This window comes from Danio rerio, chromosome 1, assembly GCF_049306965.1.
Source record: "Danio rerio strain Tuebingen ecotype United States chromosome 1, GRCz12tu, whole genome shotgun sequence".
NCBI lineage: Eukaryota > Metazoa > Chordata > Actinopteri > Cypriniformes > Danionidae > Danio > Danio rerio.
The window spans coordinates 33386507-33413466 of NC_133176.1; the positions used below are offsets into that span (position 1 = coordinate 33386507).

Genomic DNA, 26960 nt, shown 5'->3' on the forward strand with positions numbered 1-26960 from the left:
ATGGCAATAATAAAACAGTAGTGCAAAGATCTGTAATTTAGAGATCCTGTCATTTTATAAGAAATACGAGGCAGTCTGCATAAAACAAACGAGTTCTGTCATTTCTATCGCTTCCGCGTTGAAGTCCTCCTCTATCCCATCATGCACTTCGTGACGGATGACGTGTCTAAGGAGTCAGATGCTGCTACGCAGGCAGCGGTTACGCTAACGCTTGTGCTTAGACATCACCAATGTCTAAATTTTGACACCCATATCTACATTTCACGCATGTAAATACATCTACAGATTACTTAATTAGTCGGTCGTGGCAAAATGGTCGAGTTCCACCGTGTCCGTGTTGTATTTGTGTCGCTTTTCGTGTGCGGGTTGTTGCGGGACGCGTTGAGTTTCTATCTTCCTGGTTTGGCCCCGGTCAGCTTCTGTAAGAAAGAAGCGGGCGACAAAAACAGCGAAGTCCCAGACTGCAAGGTAAATATTCACATTTAGAAGTGTACTAAATTAGTTTGCTTAAACGTATGAGATGTCTCTTGGTTTTTGTTTAGTTTTTTCTTTATTGCCGTCCGTATGTTGCGTGATGCTAGCTCGAAATGCTATTCCGGGGTCAGTTGTGAAAAACCTATGATCTTAACTCACTTAAAGAATAGCCGTTTTATCTCTTTTATTCATTTTAGCGTCGTAAAGGGTAAGTTTAACGTTAGTCAAATGGTTTGTGTGGCCTAACGTTAACGTTACATGATAGAGGCGCGGTTCTTACTCAACTGTCACTCTCGAACTAAGCTTAGACTTTCAATTTGTTCGTTAACGTTACTTTTTTATTGTAAAATTCGGGTTTTATTTACCGTTTTTCTGTGAAAGCCTTGGCTTTTGTTTTGAGATTAATTAGCAATTGGGTACGTTGACAAAAAGATCAATAACTTACCTGACAGGATCAGTAACCGTGACGTTAACTTGCTTGCATTGAATGGAAATAATAGCATTTAATTGCTTGGCAAAAAGTACTCTCGCCTCATCCTGTTTATTGTATTTCTAATAATATCTATAATAGTATAGAAATAAAATGAGGAATCAAATTATCAGTTAAACTTTTAATTAATCGTATTTAATTTATGTTTTGAAATGCTGATAATTCAAACAGTAAAAATTGATATTAATGAACCAATTAAATGCACATCTTTTTAAAGGCATTTGTCTAATGTCATTCTCTCTATTTGCCACATGCTTTTGTAGAGTTAAAATTAAATCGAGTTAACCCTACTGTAAAAATGCCATTGGACAGTCCTGAAGTTAGATTTAATGATTAATTAAAATCTTGTTTTTAAGTTTGATTAATCAGCGTTTTAAAACATGAATTCAATAAACAGTTATAAAATTGTCTATTTATTTATACATTTGAAATTATTTCTAAATGCATTGTTTTATTGCTTTATTAAATTACATTTAAAAACACAATTTAAATAGACAAATTTAAATATGTCTATTTATTTGCCCACTATTTGTTCATATTAGTTGTGATTTATTTATACACATTTTTATGCTTCAGTTTTTAAGTTGTTCCTTTGGTTCTTCATTTTATTTCTAATTGGCACTTCTGGTCCCCCATTGAAGATAAGCTTCTTTTGGAATAGTTTCGAATGTGCACTGCAATTAAATAGGTAGCAAGTGATTTTAACTAGTTAGTAGTTACTAGAGATTTTTGGCCTTGTTTTGTTTGTTTGTTAATAATTATGTATTGAAATGATATTCGATTGCTACTCTACAAAAAAGTTTTATTAGTTATCTGTTATAAAATAATAACAATGTCCTTTACACTGTTTGTTAGTCTTCGTTAACAGGAGTTACAAAATATAACTTCCCTGTTGGTACTAAATTATTTCTATTAAATAACTTACGAGATACATTTTTTTTTCATATAGCATCCTCATACATAACTTCACACATAACATAAAACATTAAGATTGTTTAATGGATTAAAATTGTTTTGTATTGTTGTTTTTTTTTTGTTTTTTTTTGCATTTGCAAATTTTTGCCGTTTACAGATAAAACCTAATTTTAATGTGTTGACGTTATTTGTAATGTGAGGAATAGAGATAGTTGGGTGGGAGACTTGCATGGTTTGATTCTTTGGCAACATATGTACACATGTAAACTGGTTGAACAGGTGTGACAGATGTCCCCCCTGATTTGATAGAGGTAAAGTTATTCAGACATTCTCCTTAATAACATAATATCAGCAAAGTTTTCTTTGCAAATTCTAAATGGTGAAATCATGTTATCAGCCAATGCAAAGTACAACATTGTTCAACATTGTTCACATTAGATATTGTTAATGTTGTTTATAAGTCATACTTGCATGCTATTTCCAATCGAATATTAAAAGTAACATGGTAAACAATATAGAGAGTGCTAAATGAACGAATGCAAATATAAAACCAACTTTACCTTTATAATGATTTGCATATTGTGGTTAAGGGAGGTCCATTTTCTCAGTGGGTTGTCAAATTTCTGTATAGTGATTAAATGTGGTTATTTTGTTATCCATTGTTTTCAACAGAATCTCACTGCAATTCTCTACTTTTTTGAATGATTAAGTAGTTAATCTCGTACTTGCGTTTTAGTATTATTTGCTTATCTTCAATGATTGTTAGGTTTAGGAGTCACATTTGAGTGCACACCCCCTTTTCAAAATCTCATGTTTGATTACAAATGAAATCGTATGAATTTGTACAAATTAAAATACCACTTTACCACTTTAAAATAATTTTAATTACTAAATAATTAAATAATTTTAGTTTTGTAGTTTCCACCCACCAAACTGTACAATAAAACTGCAGTAAATCACCATAGAGGCAGTAAAACCTTCTCAACCCTGTTTGTGCAGTTTTAAATTTGGGATTTTTACAGTAGTAACATTAACTAAAGTGTCTGGTAATTTGTTGGAGAATTTAGTGTCTAGTGTCTTTATTTTAATCCTTTATAAGGGCATTGAATAGTAAATCATATATCATACGAATACTTGTATGTTAACAGGAAATGTCAATGAAAGTAAACAGTCATCATTAAACAGTGATGCTTTTATTACAAAAAGACGGATATGCTGTGGACATTGCTCTTACATTTGCTGCTTCTCTTTTCAACAGTCAACCATTGAGCTCTTTGTGAACAGGCTGGATTCTGTGGAGTCAGTTTTACCCTATGAATATACTGCGTGAGTTTAACATGTTTGTCATTTTTTTGTTCATGCAACATTTTTATTTCAGTAGCATTTATATGCTGATACATTGGTTATACATATATAACTTATCAAGGTTCGAAATTAACTTTTTTACTTGGCAGCACCAGTGCTCCTAACTTAAAAAGTTTAGGAGCACCAGAAAATAATTCGGAGCACCCACCAAAAATGAATGAGCAGTACCACTGCAAATTGTACATTAACAGATTTATTGTATTTGAAAACAACATCAATTAGGAGTAACAAAAAAGTGAAACAATTGTCTAACTAACGCTGAGATGACATTGATATTTGTGCAATAATTCCAAAATAAATGTCTAATAATTATAAAACATTAATGATGACGATGATGACAATAATACTGATAATGAATTACATTTCTCATTATCATGCATCTGTGAATGTGCTTGAATGTGAGTTGTGTGCTATGTAAAGACCTACTGTTACTTTATAAAAAATAAATTCATGGTTTGCATCAAACAAAAATATTCAGAAATATTCATTTTGAACTATTCTTTTTATATGCATGATCATTTTATAAATGTTTCTGCTCCAAAACAAACGAAAGATTATAATAAATCATTCAATTCAATGCTAAAAGCTGCAAAGCGGTCATCAGTAATTAAATAGATATATAACATGCATCTCAAGAAAGAACAGACAAAAGAAAGGAAGAAAAGTCTCACTTCTACCACTCTTTAAAGGTTTGGTTTCGGTTTGTGTCATTTTAAATGCTCAGTCTCGTTATGTGCTGATTAAATTTTTTGGGGGGGTGAAATTATGGTGGTTTTCTAGGAGAAATAACAAAATGGGAGATGGGTCTAAAATAGAAAAAGGTAGTGTTGGCAAGTATGGTGATGACGTTTACGATGTTAGATTTTACATTTAGCAGACATTTGCGATAAACGCAGTGAATGCAACACGTCTAGATTCAGGCATGTTTTCCAAAAACCCTTAATTGATCTCGGTTGGCAGATCAACATTTACCACATGACCGCTGTCATCCACAGTATTTTTTGCAACTTAAGGTGGGGTTTGCCAACCTGTGTACTTGTCACTCTTCAGCCGTTTGCATTTTCCGTGGTTACAAAAGCTCCCTGTCATCTGACAGCAGAAAGCTTTGAGTGATTGACAGCTAATATGAATCAATATAGCGGCAGGAAAGAGCGATTCAGCACGTTTTTAGAAAACATTTAAACTACAACCATTTTTGGCAGTCACACAAGTGCTCCCAAATATATTATGAATATAAAAATGGAAAAAAATGCAAAATGGTTGCAATTTCGAGCCCTGCTTATACATATATAACTTTTATTTTCATTTTTAATTTAATCATGGTATTAATACTACTTTTTTGTGTGCTTTTTTTTATAATATTAGTATTTTTAATTGTATTTTAAAATGTATTTAAATTTGTACATTTTGGTATGCCAACTTAATACTTTAGGGGTGTTCGGTTCTGGGTTTTTTTAGTGTGGACTCTTAATTTTTGATTCCTAATTTTGGAGTCAGTGGAATTGACTCCATTTTCATTGACTTAAAATTTTCACTTAAAAGTGCAAGGATTAAACATGCTGTATCATATTGAGCTTTATACAATGCTGCTGTCTCAATTGCAGCCTTAAATTACTGTGCAGTTCTCCTCTGGTCAGACAAAACCAGCAGTTTAAATCATCTGCAGTTAAAATAAAACTGTTATCAGCCTGCACTATTTTAACAGCATATTTTAGTTGTTGCTGTTCCATTTTGTTGAACAGTTAGTATTTAATTGTCATTAAATATAAAGTAATATTCGATGTTATATATAAAAAAAATGAAAGTAAAAGAAAAGCTGAAGAGGATGTAATGCAGCATTCGTGTTGCAGAGTCACTAGAGAATATACTGGAGAGGGAGGAGAGGATAGTTTGAATGTGGAGATTTGTGCTTAGACTGAGCCGAGGGTGGTGTTTTTTTTAACAGAGGCCTTTCAGTCAGACCACTCACTTAATAATCTAATGAAGGCAAGAATGTCTTTGTCTTCTTCAGAAGACATTCAATATGGCATAAACTCTGCATTATTAATCAGCCTTGCACTTACTGTGTGTTCAAGCTCCCAAGGGAGTTCTATCTGAATTAACATGGCTATACATATAACAGCTTTCTTAGTGTAAAATTCATTACATTACAGCATAAACAAACAACAGATGTAAAACTTGTTTAAGGAAATTCACGTAGGTAGAAGAATCTGGTGTCACAAAGTTTTTGTCTAACACAAGAGTTAAATTTAACATGCATATTATGAATAGAATAATTTATTGTTATACAAGAAATTAACTTACAGGGTGATCAGGGCCAGGTTTCATCTTTAAGGGGTTTATTTTGCAGCAAAGATTAGTTGACTGAACATTAACCTGCTCATTACATGTTTTTCTCTACTGGAAGGCTTTTTATAAATACTGTTTTTTTTTTTTTTTTTTTTTTTTTTTTTTATATTTTGTGCAAATGTTTCTCTGCATACATATAGAAGTCCTGGAGCATTAGACTTGTTGGCGTTGTTCTGATGTTTAGTATACATATATCTGAATGAATTGTTCTCATATATTTAATTCACATCTATTTATGGAAAAATACATTTGTATGGCTAATACAGTCAACCCCTGCATGCGGTAATTTTGGGCTTTACTGTAGATCTGTCTTTGTCTTGTGATCTGATAAATCATTATACAAAAAATCCATCTTTGAAGCGCTATAAGGAAGTATGTCCACTGGAGGCTAACCAGTCAAGCCTGATTTATACTTGTGCGTCAGGTGACCGGCGTAACCCACGGCGCATGCAACGCGCGTGGCTGTGCATTTATACTTCTGCGCGCTGTCTCTGTTGGTCTGCATTAACACTTCCGAAACACTAGTTGGCAGTGAGGTGTAAATGTTCCTCTGTGTCAAGTTTCTTGGCTGTTGTTTTGCTTTTCCTGAACACTTCCGGGATGTACAAGTGGCTCTAACTCGCTTATTTTGAGGCAGGAACCGGCGGACGTGCAGCAACTTTAACTATGAGGTAAACACAAAACAAAACTTTCCACCGGAGCTCCTTCACGGTACTCCACACTTGTAAACAATTGCTCGCGCCATTCGCGCGGCTCTCGTTTCCGCCCAGACTCATCAGCGCTACCAAGCCGACCAATCACAGAGTTTACACTACGCGTCGTTGCGAAGTGTAGTTACATTTTTTGAGAGGTGCATGTCAGCGACGGCCACGGCGAAGGACTATGCGTCAGCGCCCTAGCATACGCCGGTGTTTGACGCAGAAGTATAAATCAGCCTTCATACTTGACTAATTGACTAGTAGTATCTAATGGTAGATTTTGTAATGTTATGGCTGCTATTTAAAGCACAATGTTATTTGCATATTTTATTATGACAGCTAATGTTACGTGTTTCATACTTTATTTTAGGTTTGATTTTTGTGCTGAGCAACATGAGAAGCGACCATCTGAGAACTTGGGCCAGGTATTGTTTGGTGAGAGAATTGAGCTGTCCCCATATAAGGTATGTTAGATAGCTTTGTTGCTCAAACACTTAAAAAATGTTGCTATCGATCAAATTTATGCTTTGAGTGTAACATTACAAAGGCTCCACAGTAATATCTAGTGTCAGTGCCTGTACTGGACATGTAATATTTATAATATGAGTAAGTCTGGTGCATTCAACAGTTGCTTGGAGTGAGGGGGTGGCATGGATGTGATTTTGTATTCAGATGTACAATATGCACATGTACAGATTTTTTTCACAGTACCATCTGTAAAACATTCTCATTTGCAGCTCTTGAAAACCACAAGTATAGCCCACTATTGTAGTAAAAAGTACTTTTGACAAATAATAAAGATTATTTAGACACAATAGACAACTAAAATGACTTGTGAGGAGCTTGATAATCATGTCACCTTGATAATCTGTTTTGTGTTCTTTGCATCAGTTACAATAAAATTGTTCTCTTAGTCATGGCATTTTATTCTGTTATCTGAGGTTGTGTTTTTTGTTTCCTCTAGTTTTTGTTCCAGAATGATTTGCAATGCCAGTCCGTCTGCGTCAAGTCTTACAAAACACAAGATGCAGGTGATAAAGCCAAATTGGATTTCCTCAAGAAGGGAATGCTCCTCAATTACCAACACCACTGGTGAGGCGTTTGTCAGTGTCTCTTGTTTTCCAGCTGAAAAACTAAACTACAATGAAGTATAGCATATTATCATTTTGGCTAGCTTACCTGGGGTCAGTGGAGCTGCACTTCAATGCACTAGTGTTGTCATGAGACTGGAACTTTGATATAACAGCTTAAAATATAGATTTTCAATACCATTTTTAAAAGCACAAGAAAAAAAACAAATTTAAGATGAGCAATACTAGAATATAAGAATTAGGCATTTTCCAATCTACTCCAATTGTTGCTTATTTTATTTTCTGATTAAAACAAAAGTGTTATCCTAATATTAACCGCTCGCAGAAATATCTTGAGGGTAAATTACTGAATTTTTAATATTGCATTACACAAACAACAGTACCTAGGCTGATGTTTTTGACATTTTATGTCAGCTTAAACTCCTAGAACTCAGTAAGAGATTACTTTTGTTTGTTTAATTTATTGGGAGATTTAAGGGCGCTCTACTTTACACTTCACTCTGCTGGTTTATTTAATTTGTCATTGATATTGAACTGGGAGCAGTCATCAACCTATCAGACCTAGTTGTTTATACAGGTCTATGCATCATTCTTCGCTTCGCTAAATTTGTTGTATTACCAAATTTAGTCAGCAGTGCTATGTAGCCATGCTTGCACACTGGCCTGTTTGTTTCCCTCTGTCAGTTTGCCTTAAACTAAAAACCATCCTAAACAAAAGTGGTCGCAGGGGTTCAGCTCCTGCCACTGTATGCAGAGGTGATGGGGTAGTAGTGCCTTGTCCAACAGGTCAACTCACTGCTGGTGAGAGAAAGCAACGCTGGTGTTAATACTTACCAAAACCAAAATCGTATAATTTTAAATATTTCAGTATGGAAAATCGATATTTTTGACAACAGTACAATGGACCATCCTTTAACAGTCACATACTGAACTGAATGGAATAATTTTTTAGGAAACTGAAACTACACCAGTATTCTACTACTATTCTAATGCCTGCCTTATATATTGAATTTCTTTCCCATTAATGATTTGTTTTTTATCTAAAAGTAGCTAAATTGTATAAAGCGCTTTAGCCATAAAGGTGACTTTAACTGACTAAACATTTTCTCTCTATCAGGATTGTTGATAATATGCCGGTGACCTGGTGTTACGATGTGGAGGACAATCAGAAGTTCTGTAATCCTGGCTTTCCCATTGGTTGCTATGTCACAGATACAGGACGGGCCAAAGATGCCTGTGTGGTCAATGTGAGTAACACTGGACCACAAATTTTTCATAGGTTAATTTTATTTTAATTAAATCTAAATGCACATTTACATGCAGGCTGACTTCAATGACAAAGACACCTTCTACATCTTCAACCATGTGGACATAACAATTTTCTACCACAATGTGGAAAATGAGGTTGCTGGTGCCAGACTGGTTGCAGCTAAGTTAGAGCCCAAAAGGTATTTTTATGTTCTGTAAATTAATTTCCAACCAGCAACAAGCTAGCAGACAAGGGTGCTGCCAAAATATAATTAAAATGTTGTTTTAGGAGACTGACAAAATATCAGTGTTAATATGGATCGTGTTTCTGTCTTTTTTTTTATAGCTTTAAGCAGTCCAACGTAGACAAACCAGACTGCACAGGACCTCCCATGAGCCTGAGCAACAAGTTCAATGGAGAAATCAGGATACCCTACACTTACTCTGTCAAGTTTCTGGTCAGTGATTTAATTACAGCTGTTTTAAAGGAATAGTAGTTCACTCAAAAATAAACATTTAAATTTTTTAAATTACTTTTATTTTTTTTTTTTTAAATTGCTAACACTTGTATTGTTTCAACCTTGTATGACTTTCAATTTTGAAACGATAAATATATTCATTGTTTTCCCTTCATACAGTCAAAATATAGGCAAATCTAACAAGCACAGCTGGTTGCATCCTAAGGGAACAGATTTTAATTTATGTTTGATTGTTGTTCACTACCTCAATCATATGTGCTTGATGAGCGAGAAGGATTAAGCAACACATTTCAGCTTCTGTTTACCATATTTTATTTGCTCAATGGAATTGTATTCATCAGTGTTTTAAGTTAATAAAAGACTACATTTAAATCTGCTAAAAAGTGATAAGAAAAAAAGTGATAAGAAGACTCTTTTTATTAGTTTTCCTTATTCGTAATCATTAATCGTAATAGAGTTAAAATGTTCGATTTATTGAGATTTTGATTTTAGGCCAAATCACCCAGGCTGGGTAAGTTAAAATTGAACATTTTAACTCTATTACAATTAACGATTAACAACTATTTTATTTATTTAATTTTTGCCCTCATAATTTGTACAGTGTATATACTCCTATATTAGTAGGGGATTATTTAATGAAGGGTGCATTACTTGATTTTAAAATAATTGAAGAAACCATACATTATCTGTTATCTATGATTATTTAGACCCTAACCCTAACATCAAAAATCGACCAGGAAAATTAGATAGTTTATAGGTTCTTAATGCTGATTTAGATTTACTTTTCGATTAATCGCCCAGTCCTTGTTAAGCTCCTATCCTATTATCAATTAGCTAATCATGGTCTTACTTTTCATACTAGAAACTTCTAGTCAAGTGTATTGAGGCGAGTTGGGGCTTAAAGGTATAATTGAGCCAAAAATTAAGATTCTGTCATCATTTACTTATCCCTAACTTGTTCCAAACCAGTTTGAGTGCTTGTTCCAAACCAGTTTGAACAAACAAAAAAACAGCCATTGACATCTGTAGTTTTTTTTTTTTTTTTTTTTTTTTTTACCTAGTATGGATTTGAATGGCTGCTTTAAAAAAATTCTTCAGAATAATTTTTGTGAAGAAAAAGAAATTCACAAATGTTTTTAAAAACTTGAATATGAGTAAGACACGTTTTTGTGCGTTTAGATGCCCTTAGTGCCACTAGGTGGAGTACTGGTATCATGTCACATTTATTGCAATTTCCTACAGGGGTGTGCCAACTATTGTCTATAAAATATATGAATTGAAAATATTGATTTAAAGAATATTGTGTAGTGTAGTACCACACAAACCTTAATCAAACAACTTCAAGTTAACTTTGTTCTTTAAACTCTACTGCATGCATTAAATTGTAAAGGCTGTTTGCTCTAACTCTTTAAAATCAAATAGGCTCTGAAACCCTATTGGAAATTGCTCTACTTTTAAACTTGTGTAAAACGTTTGATTTGGCATTTACAGGAGGATAAGACAATTCGCTGGGCCTCCAGATGGGATTACATTCTTGAGTCTATGCCACACACAAACATTCAGTGGTTCAGGTGAGAGCAACTTTCACCTGCTACACATTTTGTGACCCTGGTTCAAACTCAAGGTTATGCGGCATTTTGTGTTGCAGCCTTTGTGAAGTACACATTGGTGTGACATCAGGCTACACTCCTGTGTGTGTTTGTGGGCTCTGGGGAAACTTTACAAGTTTATAGCAAATAGCGTTTAATTTATTTTCAGCAAAAGAAAAGCTTTAAGGCCTTCCAAAGTTTTTTGCCTAAATAAAAGCTTAGTTTTAACTTTGGAAAGCAATTATATTATGTCATACATATTAGTATTCTAGTTTTACTGTTGTTCTTTAAAATGTTTTTTATTAAACACAGATAATACATGCTTAATATAGTAATATACTTCTTTAGTGATTACCAATAAACAGAAAAATCTGTTTAATAATAACTGTTCTAATTAAAACCTTCTTTTCCGTTTAACAGCACAATAGTGTTATTGAAATATATTGTGACAATTTCAGTAACCAGTATTTATTTATTAAATTAAATGGTAATAATAGTTGAAGTCACAAAACATGAATGCTCAGCTGTTTTGTTCTCTTCCACCAGTATCATGAACTCTCTGGTCATCGTACTCTTCCTCTCTGGAATGGTCGCTATGATCATGCTTCGAACACTTCATAAAGATATCGCTCGATACAACCAGATGGACTCTGTGGTGAGTTCCACTCTACAAGATTACATCATAATCTTATATGATCTGTATATATGTTTGTGTGACTGTTGTAGTTTATGCATTTTAGTACAGCCAACATTTTGTCTTTCAGGTGATTGATCATATTTATGTATACATGTGTTTGAGTCTGTCTGTGGTTAATCAGCATAATGGCAAAAGAATACTGTATTTCACTGTGTTACAGTGGCAGTGGCTTAGTGCTGGTGTTAATGAAGAATCTGCCATGCGTTTTGCTCATAATGTGAAATAAATCCACACTTTGTTGATCAACAGTTGAACACTTGAGGCAACAACAGTATTTACTTTGCCATTTTGTGTGTTTGTTTATGCTTTCCTTTAATCTGCACCTCCGTAAACATGTGCCTCGCACGTGCATGATGTCATCGTTTTCGAAGACTCGTTTTCAGAAATGACAACAACAGACAATTTTCAAAAACTTGTAGACCAGGATTGCCCAAACTCAGTCCTGGAGGGCCAGTGTCCTGCTAAGTTTAGCTCCAACTTGCTTCACCCGCCTGCCAGGAAGTTTCTAGAGCTTAATTAGCCGGTTCAGGAATGTTTGATTAGGGTTGGAGCTAAACTCTCCATGTTGTAGACTGTAACTTTTTTCAGATTTATGCTTAGAAAATTACATATTTCTTTGCCTAAAAACACTGCAGTGTATATTACTTCTTAGTGAAACAAATGGTGATAAAGCAAAAAACAAATAAAATTTTTTTATTTTTGCAGAGAAAAGTGGAAAATAAAAAGCATCTCAACTAAATATTTCCTATTTTTAATTTTGTGATATAACATAGTTATGCGGGCAGTTAATTCTGCTAAGGTGACCCCTTATAACTCTGGGTATAAACTGAAGGAAAGTGAGTGAGTGATGCTTGACATGTTAAAGCTTAACTCAGTAAAAAAAAAAGATCAGGCTTCTGAATATTTATCACATTTGGCCTGTTTCAGAAAGCAGGTTAAGTTAAAACTCAGAGTAGTTTAACCCTGAAATGAGAGAAACTCTGGGTTTTCCGTTTCAAAATGGCAGGTTTGTTAAACTCGAGAAATCAGGGTAAGTCAAGCCTGTTTCTAAAAGAGAGGTAACTTTAACTCAGAGTCAGTTACTGTGGTAACTTACTCTGTGAATCTAACCTGGTCCGGAACAGGTTTTATTCTCTAAACTCTTGAGTTTCTGTCGGTCTCCTCCTCTTTTTAAAGATGAAGCGGTATTTCTCGCATTAGTCTTACATTTCCACACACCTATTTTAGAGCTCATATTGGAGATGTGCATAAAAAAGATTGATGGAAACGTCATCTATCACATAACTTTTGAAAATACGCATAATATAACATGTGCATAACTGAGTAGGTTAAACTTTTATTTGATAAGATGCACATAAACTACGAAGTGCACTTAACAAATTACAGTATGTACATTAAAAAATGGTTTGTTAGAGATGATGATGAAAATGTGTGTGAAAGGACAAACCAGCAGACTGAGCACACTGCAGAACATCTTAAATGTTGTTTTAGTCATTCTAAAATGCCTTTACTGTTTCAGTATTAGTGTATATTATTAATGACCTCCGAGTGTCTGGAGCGTGTCAAGATCTCCGCGTCTAGCTTTAAACGCCACCACGTGTTCATTGTGTGTCAGTTGTCTTCTGAAGTACATTAATTAAATAAAAAATCATTAACGCAGCTTCTTCTACCGCAGTAATTATGTTTTTACTGTTGATATTTGACGCAAGTTAATCAGGAAGTGACGATTGTGTTCTCTTCGACTCTTTGGCTAAAAACGCTGCTTTATTTTATTCCAGTGTTGCACAAATTTATGTAATTTTGATGGAAACATAGCTATTGCCTACATTTTTGTCACACACAGAACAAAGTCACGCACTAGGCTTGTCCTTTTTTTCATAAATAATTAGCTTAACCTTCGACATGTACTGTTAGAGATTAATGGGATTATTATTCTGTCTAAAAATTATTTTATTACTGCTTACCTTCTTAATGTTATATAAACCTCTATCACTTAATTAATAAAAAGGAAGACACATAACAAGTGCACTGTTAAATCTATTAAAACTGATAAAAGTGTATAAAAGTTTAGAAAAAAAGTATAAACGTCACAATTACATTACTTATTTTTTTATACTTAAATGTTTAAATACTTAAAATTAAAAATTACGCATTATCTTGAGCAGCTGTTTTCCCATGTCTCTGTTTCACTGATGGCTGCTTCTTATTAAATATATACACTCATATTTGCTATAACTTTGGATGAGCAGATCAAATTCAGCTGGAGAATGAAATGCTGATCTCTTTTTTTTAAGATGTTGCCATAGTCACTCGTAATGTCTGCGCTCCATTGATAATGCCTTTTTATAGTCACGGTGCGCGCGCTTAACTCTGAGTTGGTCTACTCAAAGTTGATTGACCCAGCTCAGATCAGCTGTTCTGAAACCGAAAACTCTGAGTTTTTAATCTCTCTGTAAATCAACTCAGAGTTCAAGTTTAAACTCTGAGTTGTTTAAACCTCCTTACTGAAACAGGCCCATTGTCTGCATTCAATCAAACTGAAATGCTGAAATGAAAATACAGATGAGCGTGGGGCTTTGAATCACCATTGTTCCCACCAGGCAAGCAAAGAATATGACTTGTGTTCTGTTTATTTCATTTATTTTAGTCAGATTGACATGCATATTAAACAATGCGCTCACCACAATATCAGGGAACCTCTCAAGACCTATGTTTTTTAAAGGGGAAGTATTCGCATGATTAAACTAAATAACCAACTAGGGATGTCCAGATCTAATCATGTGTTTGGAAATCATGCCCAATCACAGGATTTCAGACTTTATCAGAATCACATGTTACCTCCAGATCAGGACTTAAAAAAAATTAATTATATATATATATATACAGTTAATTGCTGGTAAGGTAGAACACGGAAGCAGCTTGAACAGGAAAGTGCAAGTGTTTCTAAAATTAATGACGACAGCATTGCCATAGCAAACTAAGAGATATGTAAAGTTGGAATTACCAGCCGGGCATTTTAATTTGAGGTGATATTTGTTTTTAAATTATATATATTTTTATACTAACTGTTTCACTAATGTGCAAAAGTAACAAATTTGTTATTTATTACTTGATTGTTCAAGCTACTTCACAGAAGTGCTCTGTTTATTAACAGAGTTGTTGAATGTTAAAATAGAAGTATCGGATCAGGTATCATATCAGTAGTCAAAATCAATTGACTCTGACTCAAGGGAAAAAAACCTGATCGGGACATCCCTATAACCGACATATGAAAATATGTCAGTAAATGGTTATGAATTTTGGTTTATTTTCGATCAACCATCCAGCCCTTGGTAGGACCCATATTCCTGGGCTGGGATCATTTAGAGCCCATTGAAACTGCACTACCAGAAGTCCACTATATGGAGAAAAGTTCTGCAATGTTTTCCTCAAAAACCTTGATTTCTTTCGTCTGAAGAAAGAATGAAATGACATTTTGCATGACAAGGTAGTGAGTAAATGATTAGCAATGCATAATTCTGGACGTAAAGCAATTGTTCAAAAAAACTTCACATTCACATATCTTTGTATATTTGGGCTTGTCCATCTGGGGTTGGAGGTCATACAGGGTCAGGCGTTATGCGCACACATCTGTTGCTTTTACGTGTTCTCTCTTTCCTGTGTCTCACCGTGACCCGCAACACCCCCTCCACACGCATCAGACTCATTAAAGGACAGACCGAGAGTGACACACTGTATCATTGGTCTGAGCAGCAGCCGGCGTCTTTCCTTTCATCTCAGGGTGCCGTAATTGGGCTGCAGACCCAAAGCCACGCCTGAACAGGGTTCCGTTAGCTCCTGCTATTGTTGAAACCTCGCTTTTCCTCTCCATCTTTTCCAGGAGGATGCCCAGGAGGAATTTGGCTGGAAGCTGGTTCACGGAGATGTCTTCAGGCCGCCTAGGAAAGGCATGCTGCTGTCTGTGTTCCTTGGTTCTGGGACTCAGATCTTCATCATGACCTTTGTCACTCTATGTAAGTAGTGGTAGGATAGTGATAGGATTACTATAGTAGTATAAAATTGAAAAACAGATTGATTGGTTACTGACAAATATCAGGTCAATATTAGTTTCTTTATTTACTTAAGAAAATGGTATTGGTAGTGCTAAAAACATTTCAGACAGCTGTTTAGAATAAATGAACGGTACTACTGTAGTAGAAGAAGAAGGTGATGATGTAATAGAAATTATTACTTTTATTCAGCAAGAATTGAACAACAAATGAACAATTAAACATAACTTTCAAATATGGTTGGGCAATATGGCAAAAATGCAATCTCTATAATTATTTTCCATATTAGACAATAATGGTATAGGTTTCGATATTTATTGTTAATGCTTTCAGATTTAAAAGTGTACCCCAACAATGACTGAAACCACTAAATTTAGAAGTTCTATTGAATGGCAAAACATTTTCAGCCAAAAAATCTTTGGTGGCCGAAAAAACGGTACATCTCTATTATCAACACACTTCTAGATTCCCACAAAATGGCTAAACAGCATTTTGAACTGTCTTTACTATACAAATATTTTATGAAATAACAATAGCAACAAATCAGCATTTTGTTTTTGAAAGATTGTATAAAAATAAAACTGCCTAGCTTTGCCATGACAATGAAGTATATATGCATATTATTTTATGAATAAATATATACACAACCAGTCAAAATTTGAGTTTTTATTCTTAATTAATTTATATATATTTTTAAAGAAAATTATTCTGTTCATTAAGCAGCATTTATTAAATGTAAAAAAAAAATATTTTTTAATTGTTAACTTGTTTATTAAATATGAATTTATTACATATCGTATGTAGTTTCAAATGAAAATTATTAGTCCAGTCATTATTGCTTTTATTACTATTGCCATAAAAAAAATAATAATTAATATTAGTGATTTCAGAAGGATCATATGACTATGAAGACTAGAGTAATACAGCTAAAACAACAAAACATTATTAAAAACAGTTTAAATTGTGTTAAAACCGGTTTTAAAGGGATAAAAAAAATAAAATAAAGACATAATAGAGCAGCATAGCACTGTGCTCATTCAGTAAATGCAACAAGAGTTATTTTATTGAAATAAATATGAGAGAGAAACAGACGATAAAGATATGTTTTAGACAATATCTTTTAGACAGTAGAGCATTTATTAATGTAGTTATTTTTCTGAACAAATAACTTCTAAAGAACAATCAAAACAGTCAAGATATCAAAGAATGCTGCTTTGATCCATTTTACCCTTTGTTGTGGCTGATATAATGTATCTCCCTGGACAGTCCTGAAAGTTAGTTTGGAGCTTTATTGTATTTGCAACGTTTTCAACGGCGATGTGATGGAATTTGATGGGTTTATGTCTGACATTTGTCTGAATTTACTCATTTTAGTAGACATTATGAATTCATGCAAGTTATTCTCTCTCGCTTTGTGTAGTTTTTGCCTGTTTGGGTTTCCTGTCACCTGCCAATCGCGGGGCTCTGATGACGTGTGCAGTGGTGCTGTGGGTGCTCTTGGGTACTCCAGCTGGTTATGTGGCTGCTCGCTACTACAAATGTAAGTAAGCAAGTGGCAGAGCTTTGACCTTTGACCTCTGATCCTCCCTTCATTAGGGCTGTCTGCAGTTCGTTAGATTTAATTAGTGTCAAAGGAGCCCTCTACACGAACAGGCAGGCATACACACACCCCTGCTGCTTTTTGCTTTAGCTGTGTTTGACGGCTTGTGCAGAATACAATGAGAGCTTACCCTTCTTTTTCCCCAACCTGCCATGTTCTACTATGATATCAGTTGTAGGATCCATCTGGTGAGCTCTGTCTGTTTTAACATCAGTCGCGCAGCATTGTTTAATCCTTCCCTTTGATCTTCTCATAGTTTTTTTTCTTCTTATAAACAGAATTGTCACAGATTTTGATGAATTTATTTAATTATTATGACATTTTGGGGATTTTTCTATTTGTTTTATCATCAAACATGTTGAAAATCCTGATAATTTTTAACTAATTTATCTTATTAATATTTAACTTATGTTTGTATGTTAAAAATAATAAGTTGAACACAAAATATAAACGGATGGTGTAATGTGTTGGCTGATTTTCTAAAGTGTCTGTAAATGTATCTGTAAACTAATACTACCTCCAAAACCTTGCACAATGGATTTCAGAATAAAGGTGGAAAAAGTGATACTGAGTGCTATAACAAATGGAAAACTCCCTTTATAATCATTAACACTGTATTGGCCTTGATCTGTAAAATGGAAGTGCACTCGATTTTGCAATTGTTTTACAACTTTTGATTCAGCTATTATTGCGAGAAATGACTAGGGAGGGATAATAAACAGCATAAAATGGTCAAACTACTTGCTCTATAAACGTGTGTTAAGGACAGTTCACTAAAAGTAGAATACTGTAATAAAAAGAACATATCAGAAACCTCAAGAAGTGTAACAAGCTTTTTTTTTTTTTTTTTTTACATCTCAATATCATTGGAAGTGAGTTAGACCGGACATCTTTATCCAAACAGATTCTATGAGCTGTGCCCGTTGTTGGAATCTTTTATCAATTCCATGCATGTTCAATAAAAAAGGTATTTAGAAGGTGCGCAACAGTTTTTATTTCCTGACATAAACTTTATTTATTTTTTCGGGGGTTTTCACCTTTAATGGATAGAAAAGTGGAGAGTATTGACAGGAAAGCATGAGGACTAGAAAGAGGGGAGTGATCGGCATAGGACCACGAGGAGGTAATCGAATTCAGGTCGCTGTGAGTGCATGTGTCGACGCACTAACCACTACACCACTGGCGCCGACTTTTTGACTACAACTTGTATAGGCAGCTGATATTAACAGCTGGAGTTTTATGAAATTCATCACCTGTCAATCATTCTCCAGCCCTTCTTTGGCCGCACCCATACATGCGTCCTCTTTTTCTACGAATAATTTTGCAGAACATTAAATGTCTTTCTCTGCTCAGTTAGGCTTTCTCAACTGCACATATTCTGTGTTCAGTTTTAACACATTTCTGCTGACAGAAAGTTTAGCTGCATAGCTCAAGTTAATTTTAGACATTCAGGCCTTTGCATCTCTGTCAGCTCTATCTACTTCTGCAAAAATGCTTCATTAGTATGCAAAGCATTTCACAGTCAACAGAAGATCAGTTAATATGTCATCTTTAAGCAATGAAAATTAACACAAAAATGTGTTTAGTAAAAAATTCCTTTGTAATTCCTTTATCGCAAAACCACCCCTTTGTAAAAACAATAAATAAATGAGGTTGATACACTGTACAATAAAAGTCTTTCATCCATAAGCATTCTTTGTTTAATCAAACCTGTTAGCATTTAGAACTCTACAATGTTCCGTACTGCACATCTTTCTACATAACTTCTGACTTCCTAAGTAACCAGAGCTTTTCAGAGCTCAAACACTAATGCACACAGGAGAGTTCGAAAGCTCTCCACTTCCTCTCTACTGCAAAACTGTCAATATGTTTCAATTTCAATTTTGACTTCGTATTAAATCTACTTGACAACACAAACTATAAGCAAAATGTGCTCTTTAAAAATGCACCATATATGATTTTGGATACAGTTTCCCATGCTAGCATATAACTTTGTTTACTGAATCCAGCATTGTGCTTTCATTTTTTTGTTGATATGTGAGGTCAACTTGTCTTTCTTTCTCTCTCTCTTCCCAGCTTTCGGTGGTGAGAAGTGGAAGACCAATGTTCTGTTGACAGCTTTTCTCTGTCCAGGGTGGGTAAAATAAAAAATAGCTGATTTGTTTAAATTAAAACCAATGAATTATGGTATTAAGCGGTTTTCATAAATTTTATCAAAGAATTAAAAATTGGCTCTATTTTTAAAATTTTAAATTAGCATTTTGAAATTTTGTGCTTTGACGTAGCTTTTTTAAAATGTTGTTTTTCAGAGTGGTGTTTGCAGATTTCTTTGTGATGAATCTCATTTTGTGGGGTGAGGGTTCATCCGCTGCCATGCCCTTTGGCACTCTGGTTGCCATCCTGGCTCTGTGGTTTTGCATATCAGTGCCCCTCACCTTTATCGGCGCGTACTTCGGTTTCAAGAAAAGCGTACGTTTTATTTTTTTTAACCAATAACATTTTTTAGAACTTAATTATTTTTTGAATAACCCCATCAGTGAAAATTTATTTGACACTTTATTTATTTTTTTGTTATTATAAAGAATTTAGTATTTATGTATTTACTTATTATTATTATTATTATTATTATTATTATTATTATTGTTGTTGTTGTTATTATTATGTATAATAATATGTTTATGTTATTTACTGTTTCATATTAGGCCATTGAACATCCTGTGCGGACCAACCAGATTCCAAGACAGATTCCAGAGCAGTCCTTCTATACTAAACCTCTTCCTGGCATTGTCATGGGAGGAATCCTGCCATTCGGATGCATCTTCATCCAGCTGTTTTTCATTCTCAACAGCATCTGGTCAGTGCTAAAGTGCACTTCATCACAAACCTCTGAGTCTGAAATAGATCAATAATCTTTTTATATTAAGTCTAAACTGTGCATGCTTTGGTTTTTACACATAGGTTAGGGTATGTGTTTAGTGTTTGTGATGTCATTCTCACACACAATATACATGCTTAGACCATCACAGGCAGAAAAGAAACAACAATAAAAACAACAGATTACTAAAGACTAAGGGCTCTCTTTTGACGGTCCATGCGCAAAACGCAGGGCGCAAACACTTTCAGGGCTGTCAGAATGCATTTTTACTAATGTAAGGACGGAAAAATCCGCTTTGCGCCATGGCGCATGGTCTATAAGGGTTGAGTTTATTTTCTTAATGAGTTATAGGTGTGTTTTGAGAATAAACCAATCATAGTATCATCTTCCATTCCCCTTAAAAGCCAGTTGCGTTGCGCCATAAGAGCATTTGCTATTTACACGATGTAAAGTAAGTGTGAGTGGAAAAACTGAGCATTTCACTTGCAAGAAAACAGTTAAACAGAGCATCTGCAGCGCGAGAATGAGAGAAAAATGATCTACTTTCACTTTCGCTCTCGTCCATAGGGAAACCTTTACGCACAGACATTAATTTGCCTATAAATAATTAATTTTGTTTGTTCAGCGCAAATATTTGTTTCAAAACTATTTCTAAATTCATATCTAATTTCCAGCAAATGAATAAATGAACAATATAACGAAGTGTGGTCAAAAACCTGAGTTATATCCTAAAACACATGCTATGCCCCATATGGTCTAAAACCTTCAGGTGGGTAAATCTAAGCTTGTTTTCAATAAACCAATATAAATATGGATATAATAAATAATACTGCTAATAATGATAACATTATACAAAAACAAATTTTTATGAATGAACTGAAAAAGCCTCCTGATGTTTTGTAATATTTTAATCCTTTATATTTATGTCCTATATATATTCTTATTATATCCTATATATATATATATATATATATATATATATATATATATATATATATATATATATATATATATATATCCTTAATATTTAAATTTTTTTCCATATGTAAAGATATTTGCATATTGCTTTACTTCTTGTGTGTATTAAGAAGTGTGTAAGCGAGGTGCAACTCTGCGCTGGATTTGTTCTGGTCTATTGAAAAATCTATTATAGTTTCTCAAAATAGCAACGGGCCAGCAATGCGCCTCAGAACGACTTCCTTTTTAGACCAGAACGTCTATGGGCGCACATATGAGCACAGCGTTGCGCAACGCCTCAAAACCACTCTTGCACCAAGCTGAAACTAGCAAAAAACTATTGCTTTGCGCCACATTGTGCCGGGTAGGGTTGTAACGGTATGAATTTTTCACGGTATAATAATCGTCTAAAACAATACCACGGTTTGACGGTTTCGCGGTATACGGTATGTTACAAATGTTACAAAATAATAGAACAGTGAAGCAAATTTGACTTTTTCCAAATAATATATTTTCAGTTACTATAAACAACACCACTTACAATGAACAAATAAAAATAAGAAAATAATAAATAATGTGTCAAAGTCCAAATAAAGTCCAAATAAACATGGTGCAAATGCTCAGTAAAAAATAGATATAAATATTTACTATACTATAAATAGTTACATAACGAAACTAGATTCAATATGGAACATCCTTAGGTTTTATGTGCCAGCATGGATATGGTTGTCTATCGATATGGATTTGGATATGGTTGTCTGCAATGCAGACAAACAGCTGCATCTTCATTTGCGTCTTTTGAAAACAGCAAGAGCAGCAGTTCGTCTTTGCTATGTCACTGTTTTGTCATGTTTCTGTGCTGCTGTGCATGCAAAAGTACTTAGTATGAGAATTATTTCATGCAAAACTTTTTTTTGCGTTTTATTTAGCCGCGCATAAATGTATGCCTATCTCTCATTCCGTGTTGTTCAAAAAGCTTGGTCCACAAACAAAAGCGAAACCTATGCTTATTGGTTGTGATATAGCGAGTTTAAACCAATCTGGGCATGGAGGAGGGACAATGCATCAATGTATCATGTCTGATTTGTCCGGAGACACAGTGACGAGCGTTTCTTTGTCAAATCAGCGTTGTCAAATGTTGATGACGTAACCACACTGATTCCGGAGCCTCTGAAAGTCCGCGAATGTTATGTGATACAGCACTGGAAAGCTGAGATTCTCTTCTTTATGCCAATCTTTGAATTGTATGAATCGGATCAGCGGATCAAAAGTTATTAAACATTTAAGACTTATTAAACTTATTTTTAGCCGCGGGCGGCTGTCTCGGTCTTTAAGGAGACAGAAAACCGTTAAAGGTTAAAACCGTTGATATGCAATTGTTCATGGTATGATAATCGTGCACGTTCAAATCGTGGTAAACCGTCATACCGGTATATTGTTACAACCCTAGTGCCGGGTGTATGATAGGGCCCTAAAGGTGTTGTTGATGTGTTGAGGCGAGTAATAGATTTCTGCAACTGAAACTGTTTTTGTTGCTCATAACATTTAGAGAGCAAAAGCACAGATACGGATATGGGTAGTTTTTTGTGTGCTTCTGTATACTGTAAAATTAAAATTATTTTTTAAAATAAAAATTATTTATCTCTTTTAGCACACTAATATTATTGAAAATGTAATCATTGATTTTGCAGGTCTCACCAGATGTACTACATGTTTGGCTTTCTCTTCCTGGTCTTTATCATCTTGGTCATCACCTGCTCTGAGGCCACCATTCTCCTCTGCTACTTCCACCTGTGTGCTGAGGTGAAAACACACACACACACACACACACACACGCGCATGTTTTGGAAAATTGTGCTTCTCTCTTTTGTATTTATTTTTTAAATTGACTTTGTGTCTATCTCAGGACTATCACTGGCAGTGGCGTTCTTTCCTGACCAGCGGATTCACAGCTGTTTATTTCCTGGTCTATGCCATCCATTACTTCTTCTCCAAGCTGCAGATCAGCGGACTTGCCAGCACCATTCTTTACTTTGGTTACACCATGATCATGGCGCTCATCTTCTTCCTCTTCACAGGTTTGTGTGTGTAGAAAGTGAGAAGTGTTTGTGAAGTCCTTGCACTTGCTTTTCCTGTGCCTGGGAGGTTAGTGGCCCTTGAAACAGAGTGTGAAGGGGAAGGGCTTCAAGTTTTACCCCTAAGAAATGGGTCAGCACTACAACACCTGCACACATCATCAAATGTCATCGCGATCTCTTGCTTCATATGAGTTCGACGATCGCGACTGCTGTAGTTATTCCAGTTGCTTTATGATTTTGTTAATTATCTTCAGAATTAAAAAAAAGTCACTGAAGGCAATGATATCATGTTATCATAGCTATCTAATGCGGCAATAAGATCGTAACTGTACTGGGCATTTACTTTGTGGCCATATTCATCTATGTAAACACACAAAAACAACTTTAACATTATAGCAGACACCGTAAAAAGCTCATTCCCAGCCACTAGACTTTTCTGACAGGGTATTCGAATGTCAGATTGAAAAGTATGTTGTGGAACTGTTATACAGGAGTATTATAGATAACGAAAATTCCTTTTTTTTATATATATATTTTTTTTTTATTGTAGCGTTTTTTTTTTTTTTTTTTTTTTTTTTTTTTTTTAAGCATGATTGTAAAACACGAATGCGATTATGAAAATATTAAAACATGTGCTTGTTTGTCATAAAAATTCGTAATAATGACAAAAACATTTTAATTTGTTCATCTCCTTCCGTGTGCAGCCATTCTGCCATTGCAGATGGTGTATTCTGGGAAATTCTTTTACCCCTTGGTTTCGAGTTTGGTTCTAAAGAATCTCAGTTTCAAGGGTTATCTAGTCTTTCCACTTAGTCATACACTTTTAAGCTAAGAAGAATTGGGACAGTAGAGGTGTCAACCTACACTGGTCTCTCGGTTCAGTTTTGATTATCAGGCCATCGATTCGGTTCAATTCGATATCTTGGTGCATCACGCTGCATTGACGATGCTTTCCATACACAGTTTTATATTTTACTTCACAGCACAACTTTTCTTGTATTAAAATGTATACATTTATATTTATATATTGTTTGTAATACAATTTTGTCCTTTAAAACAAGAAGGCATATACAGTTGAAGTCAGAATTATTAGCCCCCCTTTGATTTTTCTCTTTTTTTTCTTTTTAATATTTTCCAAATGATGTTTAACAGAGCAAAGTAATTTTCACAGTTTGTCTGATAATATTTTTTTCTATTGGAGAAAGTCTTATTTGTTTTATTTCGGCTATAGTAAAAGCAGTTTTTAATTTTTTTAAAAACATTTAAAGGTCAAAATTATTGGCTCTTTTAAGCTATATATTTTTGATAGTCTACAGAACAAACCATCATCCAATACATCATACAATAACTTGCCTAATAACCCTAATCTGCATAGTTAACCTAATTAACCTAGTTAAGCCTTTAAAATGTCACTTTAAGCTGTATAGAAGTGTCTTGAAAAATATCTAGTAAAATATTATTTACTGTTATCATGACAAAGATAAAATAAATTAGTTATTCGAAATAACTTATTCAAACTTATGTTTAAAAATGTGCTGGAAAAAGTCTTCTCTCCGTTAAACAGAAATTGGGAGAAAAAAAATAACTGGCAGGCTAATAATTCTGACTTCAACTAAATAAACTGCACCTTTTAAAAACTCAAGTATATGCACAGTACAACATAAGCATTTGTAGCAAATGAGCAATTGTAAATATTATCTTTTCGCTTTCTTGAGCATTGTTTAGCAAGTTCTTACACCTCATGATTGGTCACACGCTCAACAGGAAGGGCTGCAATCGGCTCTAACGCTCTGGTGCTGTACACCAATGAGTGACACTGATAAACTGCTTCAGTGATCATAGCTGATCCATGTTCGTAGAGGAGGAGAACTCTCTCTGCAGACACGCGCTTGTGTCTAGATCCACAAGTAACGATGTAACAGCCGAGAGAAGATTAAATGTTGCCTCATGCCAACAGGCCAAATGTCCACAGTGAAAGAGAATTGGAATTTACTTTCATTTTCTCAAAAGCAGTGAAACAGGGCTTTTACTGTTAATTTGCTGTCAGTGAAAGACTGTCCAGCAAACACACACGCATATAAATTGTGCACAGTCTTTAATTAGTTGTAGCATTTTAATTACTTGCATTCGCATCTCTCGCCATAGTAATCTACCACGACATAGCACAAATTAGATAAATGGTCTCAGTACGTAATAACCGGTTATGATGTATTACTAAACCGAAACCGAATTGTCTGCGTCTGCATCGTGTTGCACTGAATAAACAATTATTTTTGACACTCCTATGGGACACCCCTACCCCTTGTTTTGCATGTTTACGTGAAGGGAAAGAGCTAAGGGGCAGAATTGGAATTGGGCCTTAGTGTGCTATTTAATTACTTTAACTTTCAAAATATTGACAATTGGCTGTCAGTTTCGCTCATGTAATATTTTGAAAACATTTTTCATTTTGTCCAGGCACCATTGGATTCTTCGCTTGCTTTTGGTTTGTCACCAAGATCTACAGCGTGGTCAAAGTGGATTAAATGAAAGCAATCTCAGATGAGACTGAACTTCTCTTCTCCGCCCAATGTGAGATCCCAGAGGGAGGGACCTGAGCGCTGTTTATCTTCTGTTGCCACGGCAACCCTTCTTTACATCAGCAACTCTAAATCTACAAATTTAATTTACTTTGCTGTGTGTGCGTGTGGGCGTGTGTACATTAGTAGTGCATATTCAACCAATTGGAAGAACTCTACACATCTGCTTCTTTAGTTGGAACAGAATACAGCAGATACACACATTGACCCTTATAACTCACATGGGTATTTACGATTTGGAGTTGTCATTTGTAAATATTACTTACTTTATTCTTTGCTAACGTTCAAATGGAAGGGTAATGCATAAATCGCAGAGAAAACTAGCTCCAGTCATTGAATCTTCAAGGTGTCGGAAGTATGATTTTGTAAATATCTTCTTTTGTTTCTTAAATTCATCAAGCAAGAAAGTAGAAGTTGAAAGCCGAAGGACTTCATTCTTTGGGTTGATTTAAGAGTGAGGCTGTGTGAATTTTCTTTTTTTCCATCTTGTTGATACTGTACAATTACTGCTTGCGTATACTTGTGTATAACCAGTGGGGGGAATGTCTATTTAACTTTTTTGTTTGGTCATTTTTTCTTTGTTTTCTGTTTATGCCTCAACACTTTGTGTGCCTCATTATCACAGAGGAAAATCAAGACTGGTAAAAACTGATTTGGGAAGATGTGAAGTGCCCCGTCCATACACAGGGGTAACTGGAGTGAAATGATTTCTTTTGTTTGTATATATGCACAGCGTTAAACGTGTGTCCAGCATAAACTACATTAGCTTGGTTGGCTACTCGGTTTTGGTTTTTGTCTTCTCTGATTTTGAGGTAATGAGATTACAAGAAAAATGAAAAAAAAAAATTATTAGAAATAAAACCTTGTCTTCAAAAATATAAGTTAACTTGTGTTTTTTTTTTGTGTTTTTGAGAGAAATTGTTTGTCTTAAATGTTAGACATATTTATTAATTAATCTATGACAGGGAAAACAGAGGACTTGTTTTGGCTAGAGACCTATTTCACTTTGGATTGAGCAATCAACTTCCTCCAAAGTTTATTTCTAGGCTGCTTCAGCACACCTGCACGTCTTTGCCAAATGAACCTGACAAGCTGAATTATCTGCTTCAGGTGTTTGATTAGGCTCTGCTAGATCGTGGGCCTCTAGGAGCAGGGTTAAAGACCTCTGGAATGTAGAATGTACTTTCAGAAGTTGGTTATTTTAAGAATTTTTTAACTGATGACCACCTTTTTCCACATGATTATTGGGTTTCAACTGAATGGCTCCCCTTCCTTTTTTTTGTGGAACTTTCATTCAAAAGAACTGCAACAAAATCATTTTGCGCTCAAAATAATAAACATAGTGTAGACATTTAGACTCATTCGCGTAACCAATCTTCTGTGAATAGGTAACAAGACGCTGTGTAAAGGTGATGCCTATTGGTAGT

General features: G+C 34.6%; 2 protein-coding genes across 3 annotated transcripts in view; both read left to right on the forward strand.

Annotated features, from left to right (window-relative positions):
• Nucleotides 1-26960, forward strand: part of cpb2 (carboxypeptidase B2 (plasma)) — a 72581-nt gene that overhangs the window by 38413 nt on the left and 7208 nt on the right. The window lies entirely within an intron of this gene.
• Nucleotides 177-26411, forward strand: tm9sf2 (transmembrane 9 superfamily member 2). 2 transcript variants are annotated; one of them, NM_212728.1, is given in 17 exon segments: nucleotides 177-468; nucleotides 3138-3205; nucleotides 6662-6755; nucleotides 7256-7383; nucleotides 8500-8629; nucleotides 8706-8830; nucleotides 8977-9088; nucleotides 10601-10680; nucleotides 11245-11353; nucleotides 15276-15408; nucleotides 16865-16984; nucleotides 19121-19178; nucleotides 19354-19513; nucleotides 19747-19898; nucleotides 22568-22679; nucleotides 22783-22954; nucleotides 25412-26411. In NM_212728.1, coding segments are annotated over 17 exon segments (1977 nt in total). In that variant the 5' UTR covers nucleotides 177-312; the 3' UTR covers nucleotides 25480-26411.

Excerpts from the sequence above, each read along its gene's own strand:
- tm9sf2 (XM_073916582.1), top strand. The coding sequence starts at position 313 with ATGGTCGAGTTCCACCGTGTCCGTGTTGTATTTGTGTCGCTTTTCGTG. Across the intron at positions 8,630-8,705 it reads AAGATGCCTGTGTGGTCAAT|GCTGACTTCAATGACAAAGA; the intron begins GTGAGTAACACT and ends ATTTACATGCAG. Across the intron at positions 10,681-11,244 it reads ACAAACATTCAGTGGTTCAG|TATCATGAACTCTCTGGTCA; the intron begins GTGAGAGCAACT and ends CTCTTCCACCAG.